At 38.5% G+C, this 19,668-nt stretch overlaps 1 protein-coding gene across 3 annotated transcripts in view; it reads left to right on the top strand.

Moving 5' to 3' along the window:
- The window catches only part of STXBP4 (syntaxin binding protein 4), a 52,305-nt gene extending 32,901 nt beyond the window's left edge, over nucleotides 1-19,404 (top strand). For 2 of the 3 annotated variants that reach the window (XM_042833133.1, XM_042833134.1), the window contains 2 exons: nucleotides 9,192-9,249; nucleotides 17,545-19,404. In XM_042833133.1, coding sequence (XP_042689067.1) covers nucleotides 9,192-9,249; nucleotides 17,545-17,659 — 173 coding nt within the window. In that variant the 3' untranslated portion in view covers nucleotides 17,660-19,404. The remainder of the gene's footprint in view (nucleotides 1-9,191; nucleotides 9,250-17,544) is intronic. The other variant, XM_042833135.1, reaches the window with a different exon arrangement.
- The last annotated feature ends 264 nt before the right edge of the window (nucleotides 19,405-19,668 follow it).

Genomic DNA, 19,668 nt, shown 5'->3' with positions numbered 1-19,668 from the left:
TAATGTGATTGATGGGGTGTGTGTTGAGGTGCTATCTTGCAACCTAAAAAAAGCCATAAAGTCTGTTTCTTTGGCCAGGATGGATTTGATTTAACAGTAAATACTTGGACGAAGACAAGTGAAGACTTGTTTGGTACATAATGTAATGCACATGCATTACTTCTGTGAATTTGAGGTATAAAAATGCCTTGTGAATGGGAAGCAGAAGAAATATGTATATGTAATGTAAATCACACAGAAGCTTCCAAAACTAGACAAGTACTTGGAATAGTACCAATGAATCTGAAAACATATGGCTAAAAAGATTCTCCAGCAATTAGGTAGGGCACCTGCCTGCCTTCAGCAATTACACCTACATGAATCCAGACAGGTGTTTGTCAAACATATTCTGCTTTCTGGCTTTTCTGGACAAACGATTCCCATGCTTAATTATCTTTGCCATTAGGAGGCTTTTCCTTTGGCCTAAATCCTCATTGTGGTTTAAGTCCATTGCTGCTTTTCTTCATCCCAGTGGTTATTGAAAACATCCTAGTATGTTCTTCTTTGTGGTACCTTTTAATATATTTGAAGATATCATTTCACCATTGAATTTTCTGTTCCCAAAATAAGCCCCTAATACCAGTTTGCTCATTTTTTGCTGTTCTGGCTGTTTTATCATTCTTTTGTTTCTCTGGATTCTTTCCAGTTCATCAACATTGCATTATGCTATGTAATTGACACCTTCCTATAGGAAATAAAATGGACTAATAGGTTTGTTGCTTTAAGATACAGCATACAAAAGCTCTTAGGCTGGTACACGTGTTCCTCTTTCCAGGTTTAAATTCATGTCCAAGAATCAGAACATTCCAAATTGCAGTTATGTACAAGCTGGGAAGCTACATAAGAGGTGATACTTAGAAGGACAGAATAATTTTATCGTCTGATCACATTAAAGGAAAAGCTATTTAAAGTATCATGAAGGGATACTTTAAAGCAAGTATGTGAACAAATTGCTAGCTAATTTACTGGTGATTGGACATGTATTTTATTCCCAGTGTTTCACAGCAATAAGAAAGACAATTCAATGTGTAAACCCTATTTAAGAGTTCTTTAATGTGACCTAGATTTTAGAACTCTGTTGCTGCCGCTAGAAAAGCAATTTATTCCTTTTCCATTCACTTACCTTTAATGAGAAAAGATGAATCAGCTTTTGAATAGGCACTGTCTGTACTGACTTTCCAATCAAAACATTTTAATAATGAAAAACAAGTAAGTGATATTATTATACCATAAAATGGAGATGCTCTAACAAGATTAGGACAGACTTGTTAAGTAAATTTCCAGCATCTCTGATAAAAAGACTTCATTAAGGAACAAATCTTTAGAAGTCTTTGCACGTGTTCAGTTCATACTGTGACCCAGCCATGAAAAAATTAAATGACTTGGTGCCTCTTCCCATACTTGTTCTCAGTAACTGTGGAAACGACAGTCAAAACTCTGTAGAACCAACAACTGTGCCGGATGGTGGGTACTTCCTAAGTTCCCTCGTCTTAATTTCTGTTGACATAATGACTTTTTTTTACATGTATTGACAATTAATTACAGTACAACGTCCTTGACGTGAGGAAGAAGAAAACAGAAATACTTCTCAGTTTTGTTGCATGCAAATCGCTCCCAATCAAAGAAGTCAGAGACGGGAATTGAACCCATATGTTCTCAATTCCAGATAGTGCCTCAAGCTCCAGGCTGTTTTTGACCCACGAGCACAGGTCAGTCCAGGATGCTGGTTGTCAGAGAGGAGGGTGCCCAGATGTCTGTTGGGGTGCACGTATCTGCACACCAGTCAGGGAGTAACTATCTCCTCATTTCAGGTACCAAAAAATTAGGTAACCATTACAGCAGGAAGCACAACCAAAGCTGTTTGTGCAGTTAATGCTGAGTTAATTTTCCATGGCTATGCAGTTAGGAGCACCCTGAGAGTGGATTAATGCTAATTTCCTTTGCTTAGAATGTCAGTGCATGCTGAAGCCATCAGTGCTCATCTTGCATAGGAGGGGCAATGTGCTGCTCTGTCAGTTCCTTCAGTTGGCACATTTTTTTCACTTCTTTTCAGTAGGTAGGAGTGAGAAGCTGAGGGCTAGCAGAGTTACTTAGACATACATGGTGAATGTGGTGCACAAATGTGAAAACTGAAATGGGAAGAGGCATGGAAGAAGTTGATTGCCAAGAGTGGAATAGGAAGATTTCAAAAGTGTATTTTGAGAATTTGCAATAGCAAAACATAATTGCTTGGTGCTTATGAAGGAGACCCAAATGAGGTACAAAATATACATCTCGTACTGAATCTGTCATCTTATCCCACGAAGCATGTATATCATGAATGGGAAGTTGGGGATGGTGATTTTGGCTCCTGTTAGTGGTTGGTACAATTATTCTGTTGGAATCTTTCACAATTAGGATAAAATAAATATGCTAATTTTGGTACACGGTGAATTAATGAATTTATTTTTCTTCAGATTTACTATGGAAAAAAGGCATCTATCCTAGTTTCTAGGAACATTTGACAATTGTTATAATATACTGGTCCTGAAGTCACGTCTGTTCTATAAGTAAAGGCCTTCTTTAACTCAGGTGTAGCTACAGTGGCTTTAGTAACAGGCTGAATGGGTGTTGTTTTAATGCATTCTCACAATTCTTGCTTCATAACAAAATAGTATTTCTTACTTACTTTGGTCCATACTTACTGTGGAGCTCAGCTGAAAGTAGTTATGTGGTTCTCAAATTGAAGGTGGTCCATGCCAGCCCCTGCATGGATTAATTTCATCATCAGTGCATAAAAGTAAGATATTGCTTAGCAATAAAGGCATATCATGTAATAGCATTACTTTTTAAATCTCAGACAATCTCTGTCCAATTCTAATTTTAGGCTTTTTCATTTGTTACCAATGAACGCTTTCTAATTAAACTTATATTTAACAAATGCGTCAGGGAGCGGTGCGAGATGACAGTGATGGAAGTGGGTGGGTGGCACAATAGATGGTGACAAGAGGATTTGATCCAGTGAGGAGAGGAGGAGACAAATGAACTCCAGAACAGAGGGAGTAGTAACCAGGGGAGCAAGAGAAAGGGATGCTGTGGAAAAAATGATTTGGAGCAGGTCTGTGCACTGAAGTACTCCAGGCTGTTCCTACTTGGTCCTGCGTGCCTCGTGTGCACAGGATTGGCTTTTGAAGTCAGAACGTGTTATTCCACATTAGTGAAATTAGCTGGAAGAGGACAGTGCTGACTTTGTACAAGAATGTACTCGAGAGAGCACTTCACTTCTATGAATTTAGCTTTTTTAGCCTGAGAATGAACTTAGGAGCCAGTATTAAAATGTAATGTATGTAAGGACATGGTGCAGATTTCTTCCCCAGCTATGGCCCATGTCTCTGTGCAGTAACTGTTGTGTGTTGTGAAAATAATACTGTGTTCTTAACTGATCACAAACAGGCAGTCATGTTAATAGTGAATACAAGAAATAAAAAGCTTATGGTTTTCAGTGTAAGTTATTAAATAATGCATGTTTTCTAGAAGGTTTCTCTCTACAGAAATAATCAGTATAATTTTAAATTCCTTTCGTGTTGGAATTTCAGGGAATGCAGTCTCTCTTGGGCATTCTGCATGTTCTCTGTTTCTTACCAAGACTTGGTGCAGTTGCACAGGATCAGGCCAGTGCCTAGCTGATGGCATGGCTGGATTGTCAGTGTTCCCTCTGGGCTATAAGGATTTATCCAAAGGTCAGTGGTTTTCTGTTAGCTGATAATGGCTTATGTACCTGAGCTTGTTCTCACACAAATGAGCATCTTCTACAGCGTACCTTACAAGAACAGCATCCATTGCTGAAGCAGACAGACTCAGTACAGCCCAGTTATTTGCTGCAGCTTTTCCATTCCTTCAAAAAGGAAGTCAGAGTATTTCACAGTGATGCTACTGCACAGTATGGTGACTTCTGTGGTTTCTGCATAATTGCGTTTTGTTGTATGCATCTGATTGCTGTTGGCTAAGCAGAAGAAAGCATTTTATTGCCTTAATGAAGTGAGGTGTGCTTATTTTTCATTACACTACTAACCTCCTGCATAAAAACAGGCCTCAGCTAGACTGTTCACTTCTCTTTTTAATTACAGTATTAATAATTGTATCCTACAGAATGTAAAACTGTATTTAAATAGAGAATATTAGCAGTTAGTTGAAAAACATGCATTTTTTTGTTTTAATAGCATTCAGCTTCTGAAGGGATACCTTTTTTTTTCTTCAAATAATGTTTCAGGAATGTGATTCTTTATCCATCTTGAAGGCACCTATTAGTAACCTCAGTGCCTGCATGACTATTGCTCTCACTTGAACTTAAGAGTGCATTCCAGGAAGAATTTGTTCAAATTTGGATTTCCTAATTCCTAAGCTAGGAAAAAAAGGACACCTACAGTAAAGTCTGATCCCCAGGTACTGATCAGAGGTCATTCAGTCTTGGTTCCTGAAATAAGCCATCTGTCTGAGCATTGTTCATATCTTAGCATTTCCATTGTATCCATGCTGTTTCCAATAACTGTACCAAGTTCTTCAAGGGCAATTATTAGAACAAAAACACTTTTAATAGTTAATAATTTCATAATTACCAGAAAGATCTTAAAGTTGATCATATAAGCCAGTGTTCCAGTAAAAATGAGATCTAAGCTTTCACCATGTGATTTATTTTTTTCATTACTCTCCTAGTACCTAACTACTGTTCAATGCAGTGCATTTGTCTCAGTAAGAGATGTTTGCTGACATAGGTGGGTCGGTATCATATGATCAATAGGAAATGGAAGGCACAAGGTCGTCTTTCACCATGTTCTGTGTCAAAATAAGAACAGTATTTTTCCTAAAGCTTGGTTTCTAGGAACAATGCTGACTGGAGACAAGCCACCCTGCCAACCTAACTCTAAATTAGCATAAATTTCAATTGCCAATATTTCCCAGATGTCTCCACTTGAAAACTACTGACTCCATCTTTGTTTTATTAAATCACAACAAACAAAAGAAGAAAAAAGAATTGAATTTGATATGTGAAAGACAAGAATTGAATGTCCCCTTAGAGTATTATTCATAAAATAGAGTCCATTTGTTTGTGGGAAGAGCACTTGAAATGCTCTGAAGAATAAAGTACCACACAAACAAATGCCAGAAGTGCATACTCTCTTCTGGAAGCTGTTTTCCTGGACCTCTAACTGTTTTTGTAGTTAACTTGCAAGTAAGCACTAAAATATATGTAGATTATTGGCAGCTTCAAAAAACAAAGAGCCATTTTATGCCTGACCCACTCTTGACAAACAGGGATGAATCTTCCTCCACAAATTTTTGCCTTAGCTGTGCCCAACAGCATAACTCACACAGGAGTTTCTCTGCCAGTCCTGCATCACTGATGGCTCCAGTCTATCTGGGATATTCCCATATTCCAGGAGCGCTCAGGAGTTTGAGACCAGCCATCAGATGACCAGCAGGTTGGATCTTCGGCTTTCCGTCTCCTTTGCATGGCCTAGATAGCTCAAAGAGAAGAGCCAAAGGCATTGGAGATCCTAACCGATGAGTTCTGCACGACCACTGAGGCCATTAGAGGAGGGTTTGAGTGTGAACAAGAGCATAAATTGCTGGATGTTGGAAAGAGATCAGAATTCAAAATTTCATTTATCCAAAGTTTGAGAAAACTGTTTAATAGTGTCCTTTAGGAAACCTTTTCTAACAGATGTGCTTTTAATAGATAATTACTATTTCTTCAAAAACTTCATCATTTTGGAGAATTGTAATATTAAATATCAGTTGCAAGGAGGTAATTGAATAGTAGTGAACAGTAAATTTTGATCCGTTCTTACTAGTCTGTGAATCTCTTCATTTCTTTAAGTAATTTTGTCATCAGAAAATAATAAAACCAAAATGTTTTGGACTGCGCTATTTATTCATTAGGGCAATAACTCTTTAGATTCAACTCAGTGCTTGTGCTGTAATATCTGCTACTACTACTCTCATCTGCTGTTCTCCCCATTTCCTGTCCTGTAGTTGTACTTAACTTAGTGAAGAACAGGAATAACATTTCTGCACTACTTACAGGTTTGATAACTGCCCAGTAAAATGAGGTTCCTCCCTAAATTCTCTGCTCTCCTCCTTGCTCTTTTAGTGATGTACCTTTGATGACACAGTGTGCACATTTTTTTCACCCTGTACAAGTTTCTAATTTGGCCTTGTCTTTATTGTTCTATTTAGTGCAGTCAGCCAAGTATCAACGCGTTTTCTTTGTCCTGTTGAACCAAAGAAGTAAACAAGATCACTGAGATGCACACTTCATGTAGTAGCAGAAAAAAGTTTGGTTAGCCCCAGGGTTTCATTCCCTCTGCCTTAAGCAGTGGGAACTTGATACAGCAGTTACTGCAGCAGGCATCTTGCAGCTGAGAAGCAAGCAGTCCCCCTCGGATACTGCCTTGCTGCTCTGTAGCAGCTGCAGCAGTACTGGCACATACAATAGCAAGCAGTTTGTTGTTTTGCTTTTTTTGCATAAAATTATATACTTCTCCTTTGCATTAAGCCTAATTAGATGCATATATTCTGAACCAAATAATGGTAGGTTATAATATATTTTGGTTAATATGCTCTCTAGGGAGACTCTATTCTGTTTGGGCAAAGGGTGCTTTGGATGTATTCCTTTTGTTTTGCATGCATTGTTACTTTTGTATTATTACCTTCTTGCAAAAGACAAATAATTGTAAAAATCTGAATAGCTAGAAGCCTTGTATTGTCTGCTGTGAGGAAATTATTTTTAAATACTGGAAATCTGACTCTTTTAAAAGATTATACATGCTGACAACTACAGTTAAGATACATTATTTATGAAGTTTCATCAAAGAATGTAGCAATTCACAGAAGAAATGATAAACATGTAGGAAACCTAAGACTGCCGTGGGTTACATAGGCTAAATGTGGTCTTCAGACTATGCTTCTGCCTGTTTGAGCTCCTTTACCTCCCATTTACCCCAGGTGGGAGCTTTGCAGTCTTCCAAAGCAAGTCCTAGGAAAGACAACAAATCTGAGCCCAGACGGTGTGAAAAAACACAGCACTAGCGAGTAGATCAACTTTTGAATAATTCATGGAGAAAGTGAGCTGGAAGTAAGTGAAGATGGTGTCTGGGGAAATACAAGGCAAAAAATGAGAGCCTCCTGGCTACCATGGGAAATACCAGAAACTTAGAGAAATAACTATAAATCTAACAGTGAGAGAAAGGCATGAAGAGAACAGTGGTTAAGGACAGTTAACAGTGAAAAAGTGTGGAAAACTAAGGCATTAAAAAATACAAAGGTGGAGCTTTGAAGAACATGGAGATAGAGTAGGATATACAAACTACTGCATATTAAGTGAGAAAGGCAAATAAAGCTGTAGAGTTATCTTTGCACTTTCATTTACAGCTGACAAATGTATTCACTATTTATGAAAAGCAATCTTTCGTGGTTGCATCAGTTATCATTGCTACCTACGTGCCAGCCTTTATTTAGAAGGAAAAAAAGTGAAATAATTTTAGACAAATTACCAGCGTAAAATGTAATTATCAGTGATGAATGAAACAGGTGATGTATGGGATCAGAGTGAGCACAGAGGAGATGCTGAGGTTTTATTCTTAATAGAGCAAGTGTGTTGTCACTTGTTTTGGATTTGTGTGTTTCGTGCAGAAATGAGGAGAAGCCAGGGAAGATGGTAGTAATTGAAGGATGAATCCTATTTCCCTTCTTATCATTAGAAAATATCCAAGTTGAATAAAATTCCCATGATCTATGGGAAGGGCAGAAGAATTAGTGATGATATCTAGTGTATTTATAACTTAAAAACGTCCTTTCCTACTTTCCTCTGTAGGAATCAAAGCCTGAAAAGTGTTACACAGCAACTACTTGGTATTAAAGGGAAGTGGCTGTGGATTATTCCTTCTCAAAGGCAGTAGGTGGAAAGTTCTGAGGACCAGATTACGTAGATTTATGCTAAATTGAAAATGTAAAGATGCTTGAGATAAGTGGGAAATACGGGTCAAAAAAGAGGAAAAATGTGATTGATGCACTCTTTCCTTTTCAAAGCTGTACAAAACTGTGACGGCACACAGGTACCTGTTCTCAGGTCACCCATCTGAATTCTGAGTTCTGGTAGACATCCTTGTTATTCATCACGTGGTGTCTACATCCAGCTGTGATTACCTCATGGCTGGTCTGTGCCTGCTTCACTTGCCAGTGCTTCCATAGCTGCGGTGAACTTTGTTTCTCTTTGAGAACTGAAGCCATCCCGTTCCAGATTTTGAAGAAGAACGCACTAGAAACAAAGATGTGACAATTTGAGAAAAGAAAATCAGTGTTTTAAGAAAGAATTTCCCTCCCAGAAAATGTGTGCACTTAGGGCATGCTTTGGTATGAAGAAGATTTTGAAGATCATATGGTGTGTGCAGGCCAGCATGTTTTCCAAATACAAGTTTTAAATCTAAAGCAGGCTCACAGATGGTTCTAATGAGCTGGTCTTTGAGATTGACTGTGACTTGAACAAAAATAGTGGAACTTGCAAGACAGTAACATTTCCAGATGACTTCAAGCTAAAACTCTTGCAGAACAATCTTCATGCATCTTTTAACTGCACATATATATTTCTAGTCTACAGAAAAAATGAAGGGATTTTTAGGATTTTCTTTCTTTTATCTTCATTCATTATCTTGGAGTTGGTCTAAATTTCCAAATAATTATGTAGAAGCACAGAAGACAGTGACAAGCCAGACAGTAGAGGAGTTGATTCTGTCCAGATTGGTACTTCATATAGCCATCTGAATGAAAAGCTATAAAAACAAATTAAAACAGACCTCAGTGAAGCACAGGGTTCTTTTTGCTGATATTATAAAGGTGTGAATTACAAGAAAAGTTCCAAAGACCAAACTGCTGCACTCCAATTTGACCAGACTGTCAGCTTCAGGAAGAGAAATGCTGGTAATAAAAGTATCATTGAGTGGTTCGTGGCTTCTTTGTGCAGCAAATATTAAATTGCATTGCTTATATTATCATCTGTGACAAAAAGAGTAAGAATTTGTTTATAACCTTTTCATGAAATGCCTCAAACTTACGCCATTTCAAAACCATTTGTTCCTTGTGTCACCTAAATTTTGAGACTTTTTATTTCATTGTAGGTCTACCTTATGGATGGGAAGAAGCTTATACAGCAGATGGAATCAAATATTTTATCAAGTGAGTATTTCTGAGAGGAAATGGATTGCAGATAAAATAAAATCCCATCTAACTGCATTTTTAAACCTAGATTGAACAGGAAAAAAGAGGAGCAAATTAACAAAAGCTCTCACATTTTTAATACACACCTTTATTACCAACATCACTTGTTCATTCCTCTGATTCAGTACTGCACTGATTAGAAAGTCCTACGGGGCTCGGTCACAAAGTCAACTGAAATTCAATGAGAACTGTGAGATTCTGTCTTTCACATGTCTTTGAAAACCCCAGTGCATGTGTTGAGAACTTCCCCAGCTGTGTTTGACCATATAACAGACCTAGAAGATACAGAAGGAAAAAAAAAATCCCCTAAAAATTGTATGGTAAATATATCCATTTGCAAATGTTCTTACATTCTGGGGGAAGTGGAAGAATTCTGAGGGCTGGATTTTTAGAACATATCAGTCTTGTTTCATCGGTGGATTTTAGTCCCATTGTGGCATTAAGGACCCCAGAGTCCAGCTGTCCTACCAAATGTGTTGGCTGCCCTAGAAGGTGGAGTTCTGTCTGCTCTCCTCATTCTGCAGCACTCATAGCACACTGTAACTAGAAAGATAACTTTCCCTGGTCACCTCCTGTCCTGAATGGACATCTTGGGGAGAACTGCCTTAGCAATGAATTCAGTCTCCAAGCTATCTGCAGCTACTGATGACTTTTTAAATATGATCTCCTGTTCCCTTCTGTGGGAATCAGTTGTTCTGTTGCTGCAAAGCATTTTTTTTTCCAGAATATAGTTGAAAACTAATTCATGTAATAGTTTTACTATTCCTCTAAAAGACAGAAACAATTGCTGAGAAACTATAATTTATCTCCATTCTGTATACATCACGAATGATTGCTTACATCGTAGCAGATTATTTCAGCTACTGGAATTTACATACTGTTTAAGTCTGATTTTGCAGGTAGATTTCCCTGAAGTCTCTTAAAAGACATGAAAGGCAGTGAATCTTTGCACTGAGATGCAACTGCTTTTATCCCAAACTCTTGCAAAAGTCACATAAATAACAGTGAAGGTTATGTATTAGCTAGTGAAGAAAAGCAGGAAATTGGTTTTTTTTGGGGTTTTTTTTCAAGCACTGCTCTGTTGTCCTTGACTCATTTCATGGTGCCTCAGGCTACGTGTGTTAAAGCAGACGTGATTTGTTGAGTTTTTTTGCAGAGGTTTTCAAACACACCATATACAATAGTGCATTCCAGCTCTAGTCAAAGGGTGGCTTTTATTTTCAGACAGATATAAGCTACTAAATGGGATTTATAAAAAGTAAAATTGTAGGCAAATAATTTAGGAAATGAAAACAAATCGGCATCCAATTTCATAACAATGCAAATAAATACAAGAGCGAGTATTAAGCAGAGCACTGTTCACTTGGTCTCCATCCTGATGGGCGTTGATACAGGGAGACGTTATGGCACAGTCGGATGCTTAAGGTGGATGCTGGGTTCTGTTCTGGGTAAAGCACTTGGAATACAGGCTTTTAGCAGCGTAACTGGGATCTGAGCTTGAAGAGAGAATTATGCAAACAATACACTAGCAACAGAATAAAAGAAATCTAACACTTTTTCCTGGTTTTGTTACTGGTGTCTTTCATACAAGTGTTTTTGGGTGTCAGCAGATAGCTGGGTTTGCTCAAGAACTCTTAAGATCTGCTCTTGGATCTTGGATGAACTGTTGCAGCTGTACTAAAGAGATGCTTATTAGCAACAGCAGAATCTCAGCCTTTCCAGGTGGTAGAAGTTAATTTCAGAAAGCTTCCCATGTTTTTCACATTGCCCCCACTTGTTGAAGCTACAGATCTGAACTGAACAGATCACATGAACAAGTTTTTTAGGAACTTTTGCATATCTGGCCTTTGACCATTAATGGATCAAGAATGTTCTTCCCTCTTCTTAACATGTTCCTAGCATTGCAAGTGATGGAGCCCTGGGTTTTCCATCATTGCCACTTTCTGTAACCTGTCCTGTGAAGCTTTGTGTGGCTGGCAAGGAAAATCTATCCATTTTAATTGAAGAGAAGGGAATGAAATCACCTGTCATGTTCTAAATGGAACAACCACATTTGTTAAGAGGTCTTAATTCACTTCATTAGAACAGAATTAATTGAATGCAAGGATAAAACATGATATTAATTAGTATTTTTTTTAACCTATTTCCTAATTTTGTTTATATCTTTGTTGCCAAATGTACATACAGAGTGTAAGCCAGGCTCTTCATAGGCTTGAAAATTCGTACCTCTTCAGTATTCATCTCAGACAGTTATTTGGAGAAAGGAACAAGGGTTGCAAGTCACTTGTTTCTAATGTAGCTTGAAGAAATTTGAAGATAAAATTCTACCTAATATTAAAAATATAATTGAAAAAATCTTTTTTCTAGGAGGAGCTTGCTTGAGATGCATCTTTATCAGCTCATCCTTTTCAGATAATTAGACAATTCACATAATTTAATTCATTTGTTTAAATTGATTTAGCTGAATAGTTGATAATTCACCGTCCTGGCACTGTAAACTTGTTCTCTTTGGCTGTGAATATCAATCCTTTTATTCTTTGATGTTTAGAAGATCCAAAGCCACGAGGGGTGTAAGAATTATTTAGCAGTTGCCTTCAGTTCCATTGTGCTTTATTGTGCCATCAACTACCTGAGTCCATAAATCTATATGCTATAAATCTAATGTGGTAAACACCCCAGAACGGAATCTTAATAGCACATAAGCTTGAGACAGCTTGCTGTGAAATTCCCATAAATATCTCTGAAGGGGGTGTAGCAATATGAAGCGCATGAGAAATCAGAGTTTAAAAGAAGCAAACCAGCTGGCTTGTGTTACACACTGAAATGAAAACCCACTTATGTGAATAAATGACATGAATAAAACATTTACATGGCTCTATTCCTAAGGCATTAAACTGCTCTCCATCTACTGTGGAAAGACTCATCTTGTCCACCTCTATGTACCTGCAGACAACTTTCTGAAGTCACCTCTTTCTTTTACTCAGGAAATGATTTCAGTTTTGCAGTAAATTATTATCAATCAACCAAGTTGCTAAGGATCAGTCACAAAGTGCAAGTGAGGCAAGTGAGAGGAAATTAGCTTTAAGGCTGCTATCGTGTCATAAACTCACGTACCTCTGTGCAAGGCATTAAGGTCATGCGCATAGACTTACCGTGCAATATCAGATAGCAGCGTATGCCTCTCTGAGTTATGTGTCAGCATACAGTGCAGCAAGAGCAAGTTTCAGTGTTCTGCAATATAATATAAAGGAAGTTATCAAAAGGACAAAAATTATGCCAGTAGACTAAAAGGCAGCAATCAGTTTCATTGCTAATGTGGCTCTGCTCTCCTCTTGCTGAAGAGGAAAAGTTGAATTTGGCCCCAGATATGTTTTGAAATAATCTGATATACTTTAAAGTAATGGATAGTGCGTTATTTTATTTTGCCTGCCAGCAATACAGTCGTTCATCCACGTGCAGCCCCAGATTCATGCCCCCTCACACGATGTCTAATAGAAATACATGCCTGCTTCTTCACTATTTTACCCTTGATATTTCTATCCCTGTTTACATCGGTGAATTTGTTTCACAAGAGCTGAAATCTTGACCTCACGAACTTAAAGCAACAACTGAACGTAGCCCAATGGGTTCTTCAGCAGTCCACTGCAATTCCAAAATCAGAGAAGAAAATCCTAAGTCTTGATCAGAAGGAATCTCTGGAGGTCAAGTCATCAAACCTTCCGCGGAAAAGTAAATGAGAGTCCTGTCAAACCAGGACCTGGACGTTTCCAGTGAGGAAGGTTCCACCACCTATCCAAGCACCCTATTCCAATGGGCACCTGATGATCTGTGAAGGTCCCTTCCAACTGAACTATGCTATTCTACTTACAATATAGCTGGGACACTAATTTTTTTCCTCAGAAAACCCATCAAAGTTGATCGCTTCCACCCTCCCACTACATTCACCTTTAACATATGGCAGCTCTGTATCATGAGACTGGCACCTATAATTAGGTAGGGCCTTGCTATTCTCCCTCCCACTCCCACCCACTGCTTACATATGTATACAGTTTGTAAGGACCAGCTGTGAATTTTGCCCCTGTAACACCTCTTCTAGCTTTTTAACAGGACTAGGTTCCAGCTATTCCATATTAACTGTTATTTTTCTCAAGAACATTTATCTTAAATTAAATTAGCCTAAAAGACACACAGAAGTTCCTTTAATGTTTTGGGATGCTTTCTGTTAGATGAATTAGGACATATGGATTTTCTGTCTTATATTAAAAAGGAAATGGTAATGTTTGATTTAGGATTATCTTTCATTAATTTACCCAAAAATGAGAAGCTTCACATTGAAGCACTGCGTATTTCAGTGTGACAAAGCAGGCACAGGTGCTTTGACAGCATGTCAGTGTAACTGAGAGTAGAAGACAAGCAATACATACATTACAGGTTAATAAAAACACACAGTGTGTTCCGGTAGCTTTTGAAATCGTACCTAAAATTATGCTTCTACTTTGGAAAATAACAAATTGGACTTATTTTTATCATATTCTATTTGTTTTGGTTTTGTATGGGAAGGAGCCAACATTAATTCTGCTGAAAGCTGGGCAGTCACAGAAACTGTTTATGATTTTGTGACTCAACTAAGAATAGAAAGCATGTGTGGTAAATGAACTTCTGCAGTGTAAACAGTGAAGTAGAGCTAAAGGTATCATCGTAAATGGAAAATAAATCACAGCTGATTTTACTTAGCGTGCTCAATTGAAAAACAAACCTGCTCCTTTTGTAAGTGCACTTTCACATCTCTACTGCATTACAAAGAACCCAAAAATGTAGCACATTGATGTGTTTGGTTTTTCCTCTGCTATTTGATTCCAGCATGTATTAGTGTATTGCAATATACTAGTTGACCACAGGCAATCTAAGAAGAAATCAAGCTCAATTAAGATCAGATTGTAGCAGAGGTGATCTAAGAGTAAACTGCATGTTCCAGTAAGGTTGGTATTTCAGTGACTTCAGAGTAACAAACTAAGGGAAACTCTGATCTGCTGCACTGAACATGCAGTGGGAATGAATCAAGTATGAGCTCTGCTCCTACCTCCCTCTACAGAGGTAGACTTTTGGCTAACAAAAAAAATTAAAAGACTTACTGGTAGTAATCTGAGATAAGGTGAAAATTCACAATAATTTCTAAGGTTTGGAAGTGTATCATCAGCAGATGATTAGGTTGTAGGGAATTCTGCCAGTCTGATTTTCACTAGTTGCATGACTATAAGAAAAATAGCCTCAGATGTGCAACCTGAAAACTTGGCTTTGGATTTTATGATAACATGAGCTTGTAATACAAGAATGTTGAGTCCTTAAGCTGCTTTTGGTTGGATAATTTTTTTCCTTCAGAGGCTGTTTGTTTTTTAATTTCAAGAACCAAAATGGAGAAGCGTTCTTTCAGCTTCCACAAACACTGCTGTGTCCAGGTTCTGACGTGTCATACGAGGCAGCTGTTAACATTTCAGTAAGGAAACACTTAAAGCTGAAATTACTGTTTTGCTCAAGCCTTGTAAATTCGACAGAAATCAGTGCATTGATTTCTGTTGCCTCTGCTGGGTAATTCTACTCTTAGCCTGGTGTGATCAAGGGTCTAGTTTTCACTATTTAGCAACTTCTATAAATAGAGCTGGACGCTGGAAAGTTGAGGCTCCCAGGAAGTTTTCCTGTGCTGGGGCATTTATGGGCTGAGTCGGGGCTCTTGGGATCCTGCGTCTGGGGAGAGGCAGAGCAGGGCACAGTAAGGGTTTGCTCCATGTGTGTTTCGTGTGAGGCCTGGGGAGGCACTCAGGACTGTGAGTAACTGCACTGGTTAACGCAGCGCTGTAGGGTTAACAGCAGCTGGCTAAAACTGGTGTGAGGAGGAATTCAGGTCAGACTTGTGAAACTGTGAGAAGTTTGTATATCCTGTCACTCAGACCTTTGGGCTTACTCAGCTTTGGCTCCGATCCCATTACTGCTTTCATTTTCAGTGGGCTCATTAGTTTGTTGTTGGTAATTTTTAATGATCGAGCATGCCATTTAGATGCGCATATCTTCCTAGTGATAACAGACTTCTGAGATTGCTCATACATTTTTCTTAGCAGACAACTGTTTTATCCAGGGATAAACAGCGAGGCTCTCTTCTTTCACTCGGTATCCCTCAAACATTAATTACCATTAAGCCAAACCTTCAGTCCCTGAGGGACATTAAAGAAAAAATAACAACATTTATGACACCTTAGGACACAGTGACAAGTGCTCTCAATCTTCCTGCAGCCGAGGAAAGGTGATGTCAGTCCATCCTTCAGGACCTAGCAGCTCCCTGGATAGTTTTATACACTGTGCCTTGAAGGAGTGGCCACTTTTAAACCAATTTTAACAAAGGAAGGGGAAAAAAAAGAATGTTTAATTTCAAGTAATCTGATTTTCATAAATAGAAGAAGCCTTCCAAAAATGCCAGTAGAAGTAGGTTTGTATTCTCTCTTGCTCGTATTGATGGCCTAACACAAATCAGAGAGGATGTATTTCTAATACAGGAATGTTCTGCAAACCAGTAAATCTGGGATTATCTCTTCAGACTGATTATGTCAAAGCTTTTTAGCCACAGCACTTGTAGGGAGCTAAAAATAAATAGCAGGAGGTTTCTACATCTACTCTTTACCTAAATCATGTTGTGCATATTGTGTATGTTTTCTTACAATGTATGTCTTTTTACAACTGCTTTTTACATGCTATCTGGACTTAACAGTTATTTACAAGAGCTATTTCCTAGTAAGGATTTTAACAAAAGGTTTAAAACAAACTGTACTACTAGAAGCATGGGACAAAGTTTAGTGCAAGTTTGAAAGAACTGACTTCTAAGGTATGCAGCAGGTCAAGGCATCTACAGGTGAAAAATGAGAAAAAAAAATTCAAAAATAATTTGGTTCTTATTTAAATTCAGAAATGGCTTGCTGAGAAATGGCTTGATAAAAGGCAGTATAAACACTTGAATGGTACTGCAGGCAATAAATCTTGCATTGGCAGTGAATGAATGGATGGAATCCCGTGATTCCTCAGGCATTGGAAGGCGCTGTGTCTCAACACAGGTAGATGGAAAGCAGTCTCCATACCTGTAAGTCAGTGTGATGAACTCTGACCCGCAGAATCCTACTTTGGTGAATCAATTTCCATTATCAGATACTCTGTATAGCATTCTTGAAGATAAAAATGCAAACTTTTCACTTGAAAAGGTAAATCTAGAGTAGTTTCATCACAACTTCATGTTTAGTTAAACTTATGCACCAGAAATGTGAGTACAGAAATGAGCTTTAGGTACAGTTAGTAGTTGTGAGACTTAACTGAGGAGAACTGCTTGTTTTTTACAGTTTATATTAAATATGCCATATTTTTCAGCAACTTTTTCTCATGAACTTGTATTAAAAAATTCATCTTTGCACTGGCCTGACTATAAAAACAGTGAATTTATTAGCAAGGTTTTTTAAGTCCAGAGAAGCTATTTCCTTTACCAAGAACACATTATTCCAGAAGGGAGAAGAGGCTGTGCCTTGCCCACACACAGTATGGCTAGCATGCATGCTACCAATCGTAGGGTGTGCAGCGTTCTCGCCCTCAGACAATAAGCACATCCCATTTATCTGTCCTTACTGAGTTTGAGCAGGTTCTTCCCATTCATCTGGAAGCTCAACAAAAATACCAAGCAGCTCAGACTCCTTTTCAAGTATAGGGTTTAGGCCTTTAAAAAGATAATACTCCTTTTTATTACTTACACAAAGTACACCTTGTTTGGGTTTATTCATCAACCTTTTTTCGGTGAGAAATATTAATGATGAGTGTTCAGTCCACTTCCTCTTATCCACAATGCTTCACTCTCTAACTGCTATGATGGCAATGTTAATACCTTGCCAGCTCGATGTGGGTTTTTTTAAGACTTTGATAGTCTGGGCTGTTCACTGTTGCTGGGTCAGTTTTATTCATTAACAGGAAATGTTGCTAGTTTGAACCAGGAATCTCCTAGAAAAGCACTCTTTCATTTATTTGGAAGTGAAACTTTCCAGATTCTAGCATCCGGAAGACTCCTGATTTTGTTTGTAAAATCTCCTAGTTAGCCAGACAAAGAGAATTCAGTATTTGAAAGTATTGTAATGATAACACAAGGCCTGAAAATGGATATCATCTGGCATTTCTTGTTTCAGAGATTGGTAAACCTTCTAGATTGCTGATAGCATGTCTTTTCCTTTTTAGCCACGTGACACAGACAACATCGTGGATCCACCCTGTAACAAGCGCACTAAGCTTGCTCTGCTCTGAGGATGATGACGATGGAATAAGAGAGCCTCCAGGATCCAAGAGCCACTGAGGGCACCTGCTGACTGAAAGCAGTTTGATTTCCAAACATTAGAGAGGAGAAGCACGCATTTTATTCTAACGTTCTCTCATCGCTGTAGTACCAACACTGTAGTACCCAGTGACACTTCTCCCCATGAAGTCAGGGGCGTTCTGCTGCCTATTTACATGGCTTTATTTTTAGGTGCCTCAAAAGATGCTGGCACTGCAGAAGTCTCTCTTAGTCCGTAAGTTCCCCAGCTGTGTAGGGATCAGTTGTGAATCTTAGGACCCAATTCATGACTTCTGTAGCAGCATAACTTCACTGACTCAGAGTGAAATTTTCTATTTTGACCAGTGTGACAGGCATTGGATACGCTTCGTGTTGTAAATTCCATCTGATGGTTTGCTGAAGTGTGCAAGGCCTGCATTTTTTTAAGACCAATGCTAATGAGTGTAATGCAGATGGATGCCTTTTGTGTAGCTACTGAATAATCTTATTTTTATAGAATAAATTCGTGAATGAGTTTTGCTAACAGAAATTTGGCAGTTACAAATTACAAGTATTGCAGCCCTGATTACTTTTAAGGTTGGGCTTTAGGAAAATGAATCTTTGATAGGATGTCAAACAAAAAGAAGCAGTTTTGGGAGAAGACACCGTACTCGATAACAATATGTGGCAAGAAAGAAAATTATTCTACTTCTGTACTCTGCTAAACTGGTGCATACATGCATCAGATACTTCAGTAGAAGCTGTGAAGTTTCAAGTACAATGAAACCTGTGAAACCACCTCCAGGATCAGCAGAAATCAGTCACCTCCTCAAAAATGGTCTTCAAGGAGAACAGAATCATTTTGTAAACACTGGTGATGATTTAAAGAGGATAAAGAAAATGACGGGGTGCTACTGCAATCTAAGTAAACAGATTTTGCTGCACCTCAATAGCACAGGATATTTTAAATCTCATTATTCACAACACAACATGTGATGCTACCTTTACAAACATGATTCAATGCTATATTTTTCTAGAGACTCTGTGTATGTATTTTATATATATATGTATATGGTAGGTGTTGACTAATAAATGAAAGAAGGATCTGAAACACTGCAGAAGCACTGATGGATCTCCCAAAAGAAAACCCTATTACTAAACTTCAGGCCAAGGAGAACAGTACTGTAACAGTGTGAGGAAGGCACAGGCTGCAACCTGCATTTTTCTGAGGCACACACTTAGGACTTCTAAACCTCTCTGAAATGGCTGGGGACCCTTCTCCACTCCAGCTCCCCTCTGCTGGCCCATACAAAGAAACTAGGACTTGCGGTCACATTTTTTGGAGATCTGTCTCCAGCAGATGTGGTATTAAAAATCCAAGCATCTAGAAGAATGTACCAGGGATGCTCCAAAAGCAATGCCTCCTGTTGTATGATGTTGGCCCATGATGTCAGAGGCAGATGTTGGCGGTATGGCAGTAGAGGTTGAACCATTCTGCCAATATTCCATTCTGTTTTGTTGTCCAGGTAGAAAAAATTTTTTGCAGCAGAGTCAGCTGTGCAGGTGCAGATTTTTACAAGTGCAACATGCAAGCTCCTATTCACTGCTGGCAAAAATGTATAGCTCCCAGTGATGCCTATGCTGAAAAATACTGTTTTGTAGCTGAGAATTTGTTGTCAAATAGTACTATTGTATTGCTCACTGTATTTGTTGTGTTTTCCATGGAAATAAATAGGAAGCATTACTTTCAGAGCAAGCTAGGTGTATAAAGCTCAGACTTCCTCCTAGTTCTGGTGTCTGTGTCATATCTCCATCCTCAGCACTGCAGAGCTGTGCCAAGTCAGGCACACAGGGGCTGCTGGTCCTTTTGAATCTAAAATAATACACAATTTGTAAAAACCCAAGTCAAGTCTCTTCTCTGAACAGCCGTGCAGCAATCTACTGCATATGGCCTGTGAGCTGTAGAGCACATCACCAAATGTTCTTCGTGTAGGAACAGAGTGCAGCTCATGAAAGTTTCTTTTGCAGTCTTTGCTGGAAGGAGATGTCAG

Source organism: Centrocercus urophasianus, unplaced genomic scaffold, assembly GCF_019232065.1.
Source record: "Centrocercus urophasianus isolate 14NV4802_14NV808 unplaced genomic scaffold, USGS_Curo_1.0 seq_40, whole genome shotgun sequence".
Taxonomy (NCBI): Eukaryota; Metazoa; Chordata; class Aves; order Galliformes; family Phasianidae; genus Centrocercus; species Centrocercus urophasianus.
This window is presented reverse-complemented; position numbering and strand designations above follow the sequence as displayed.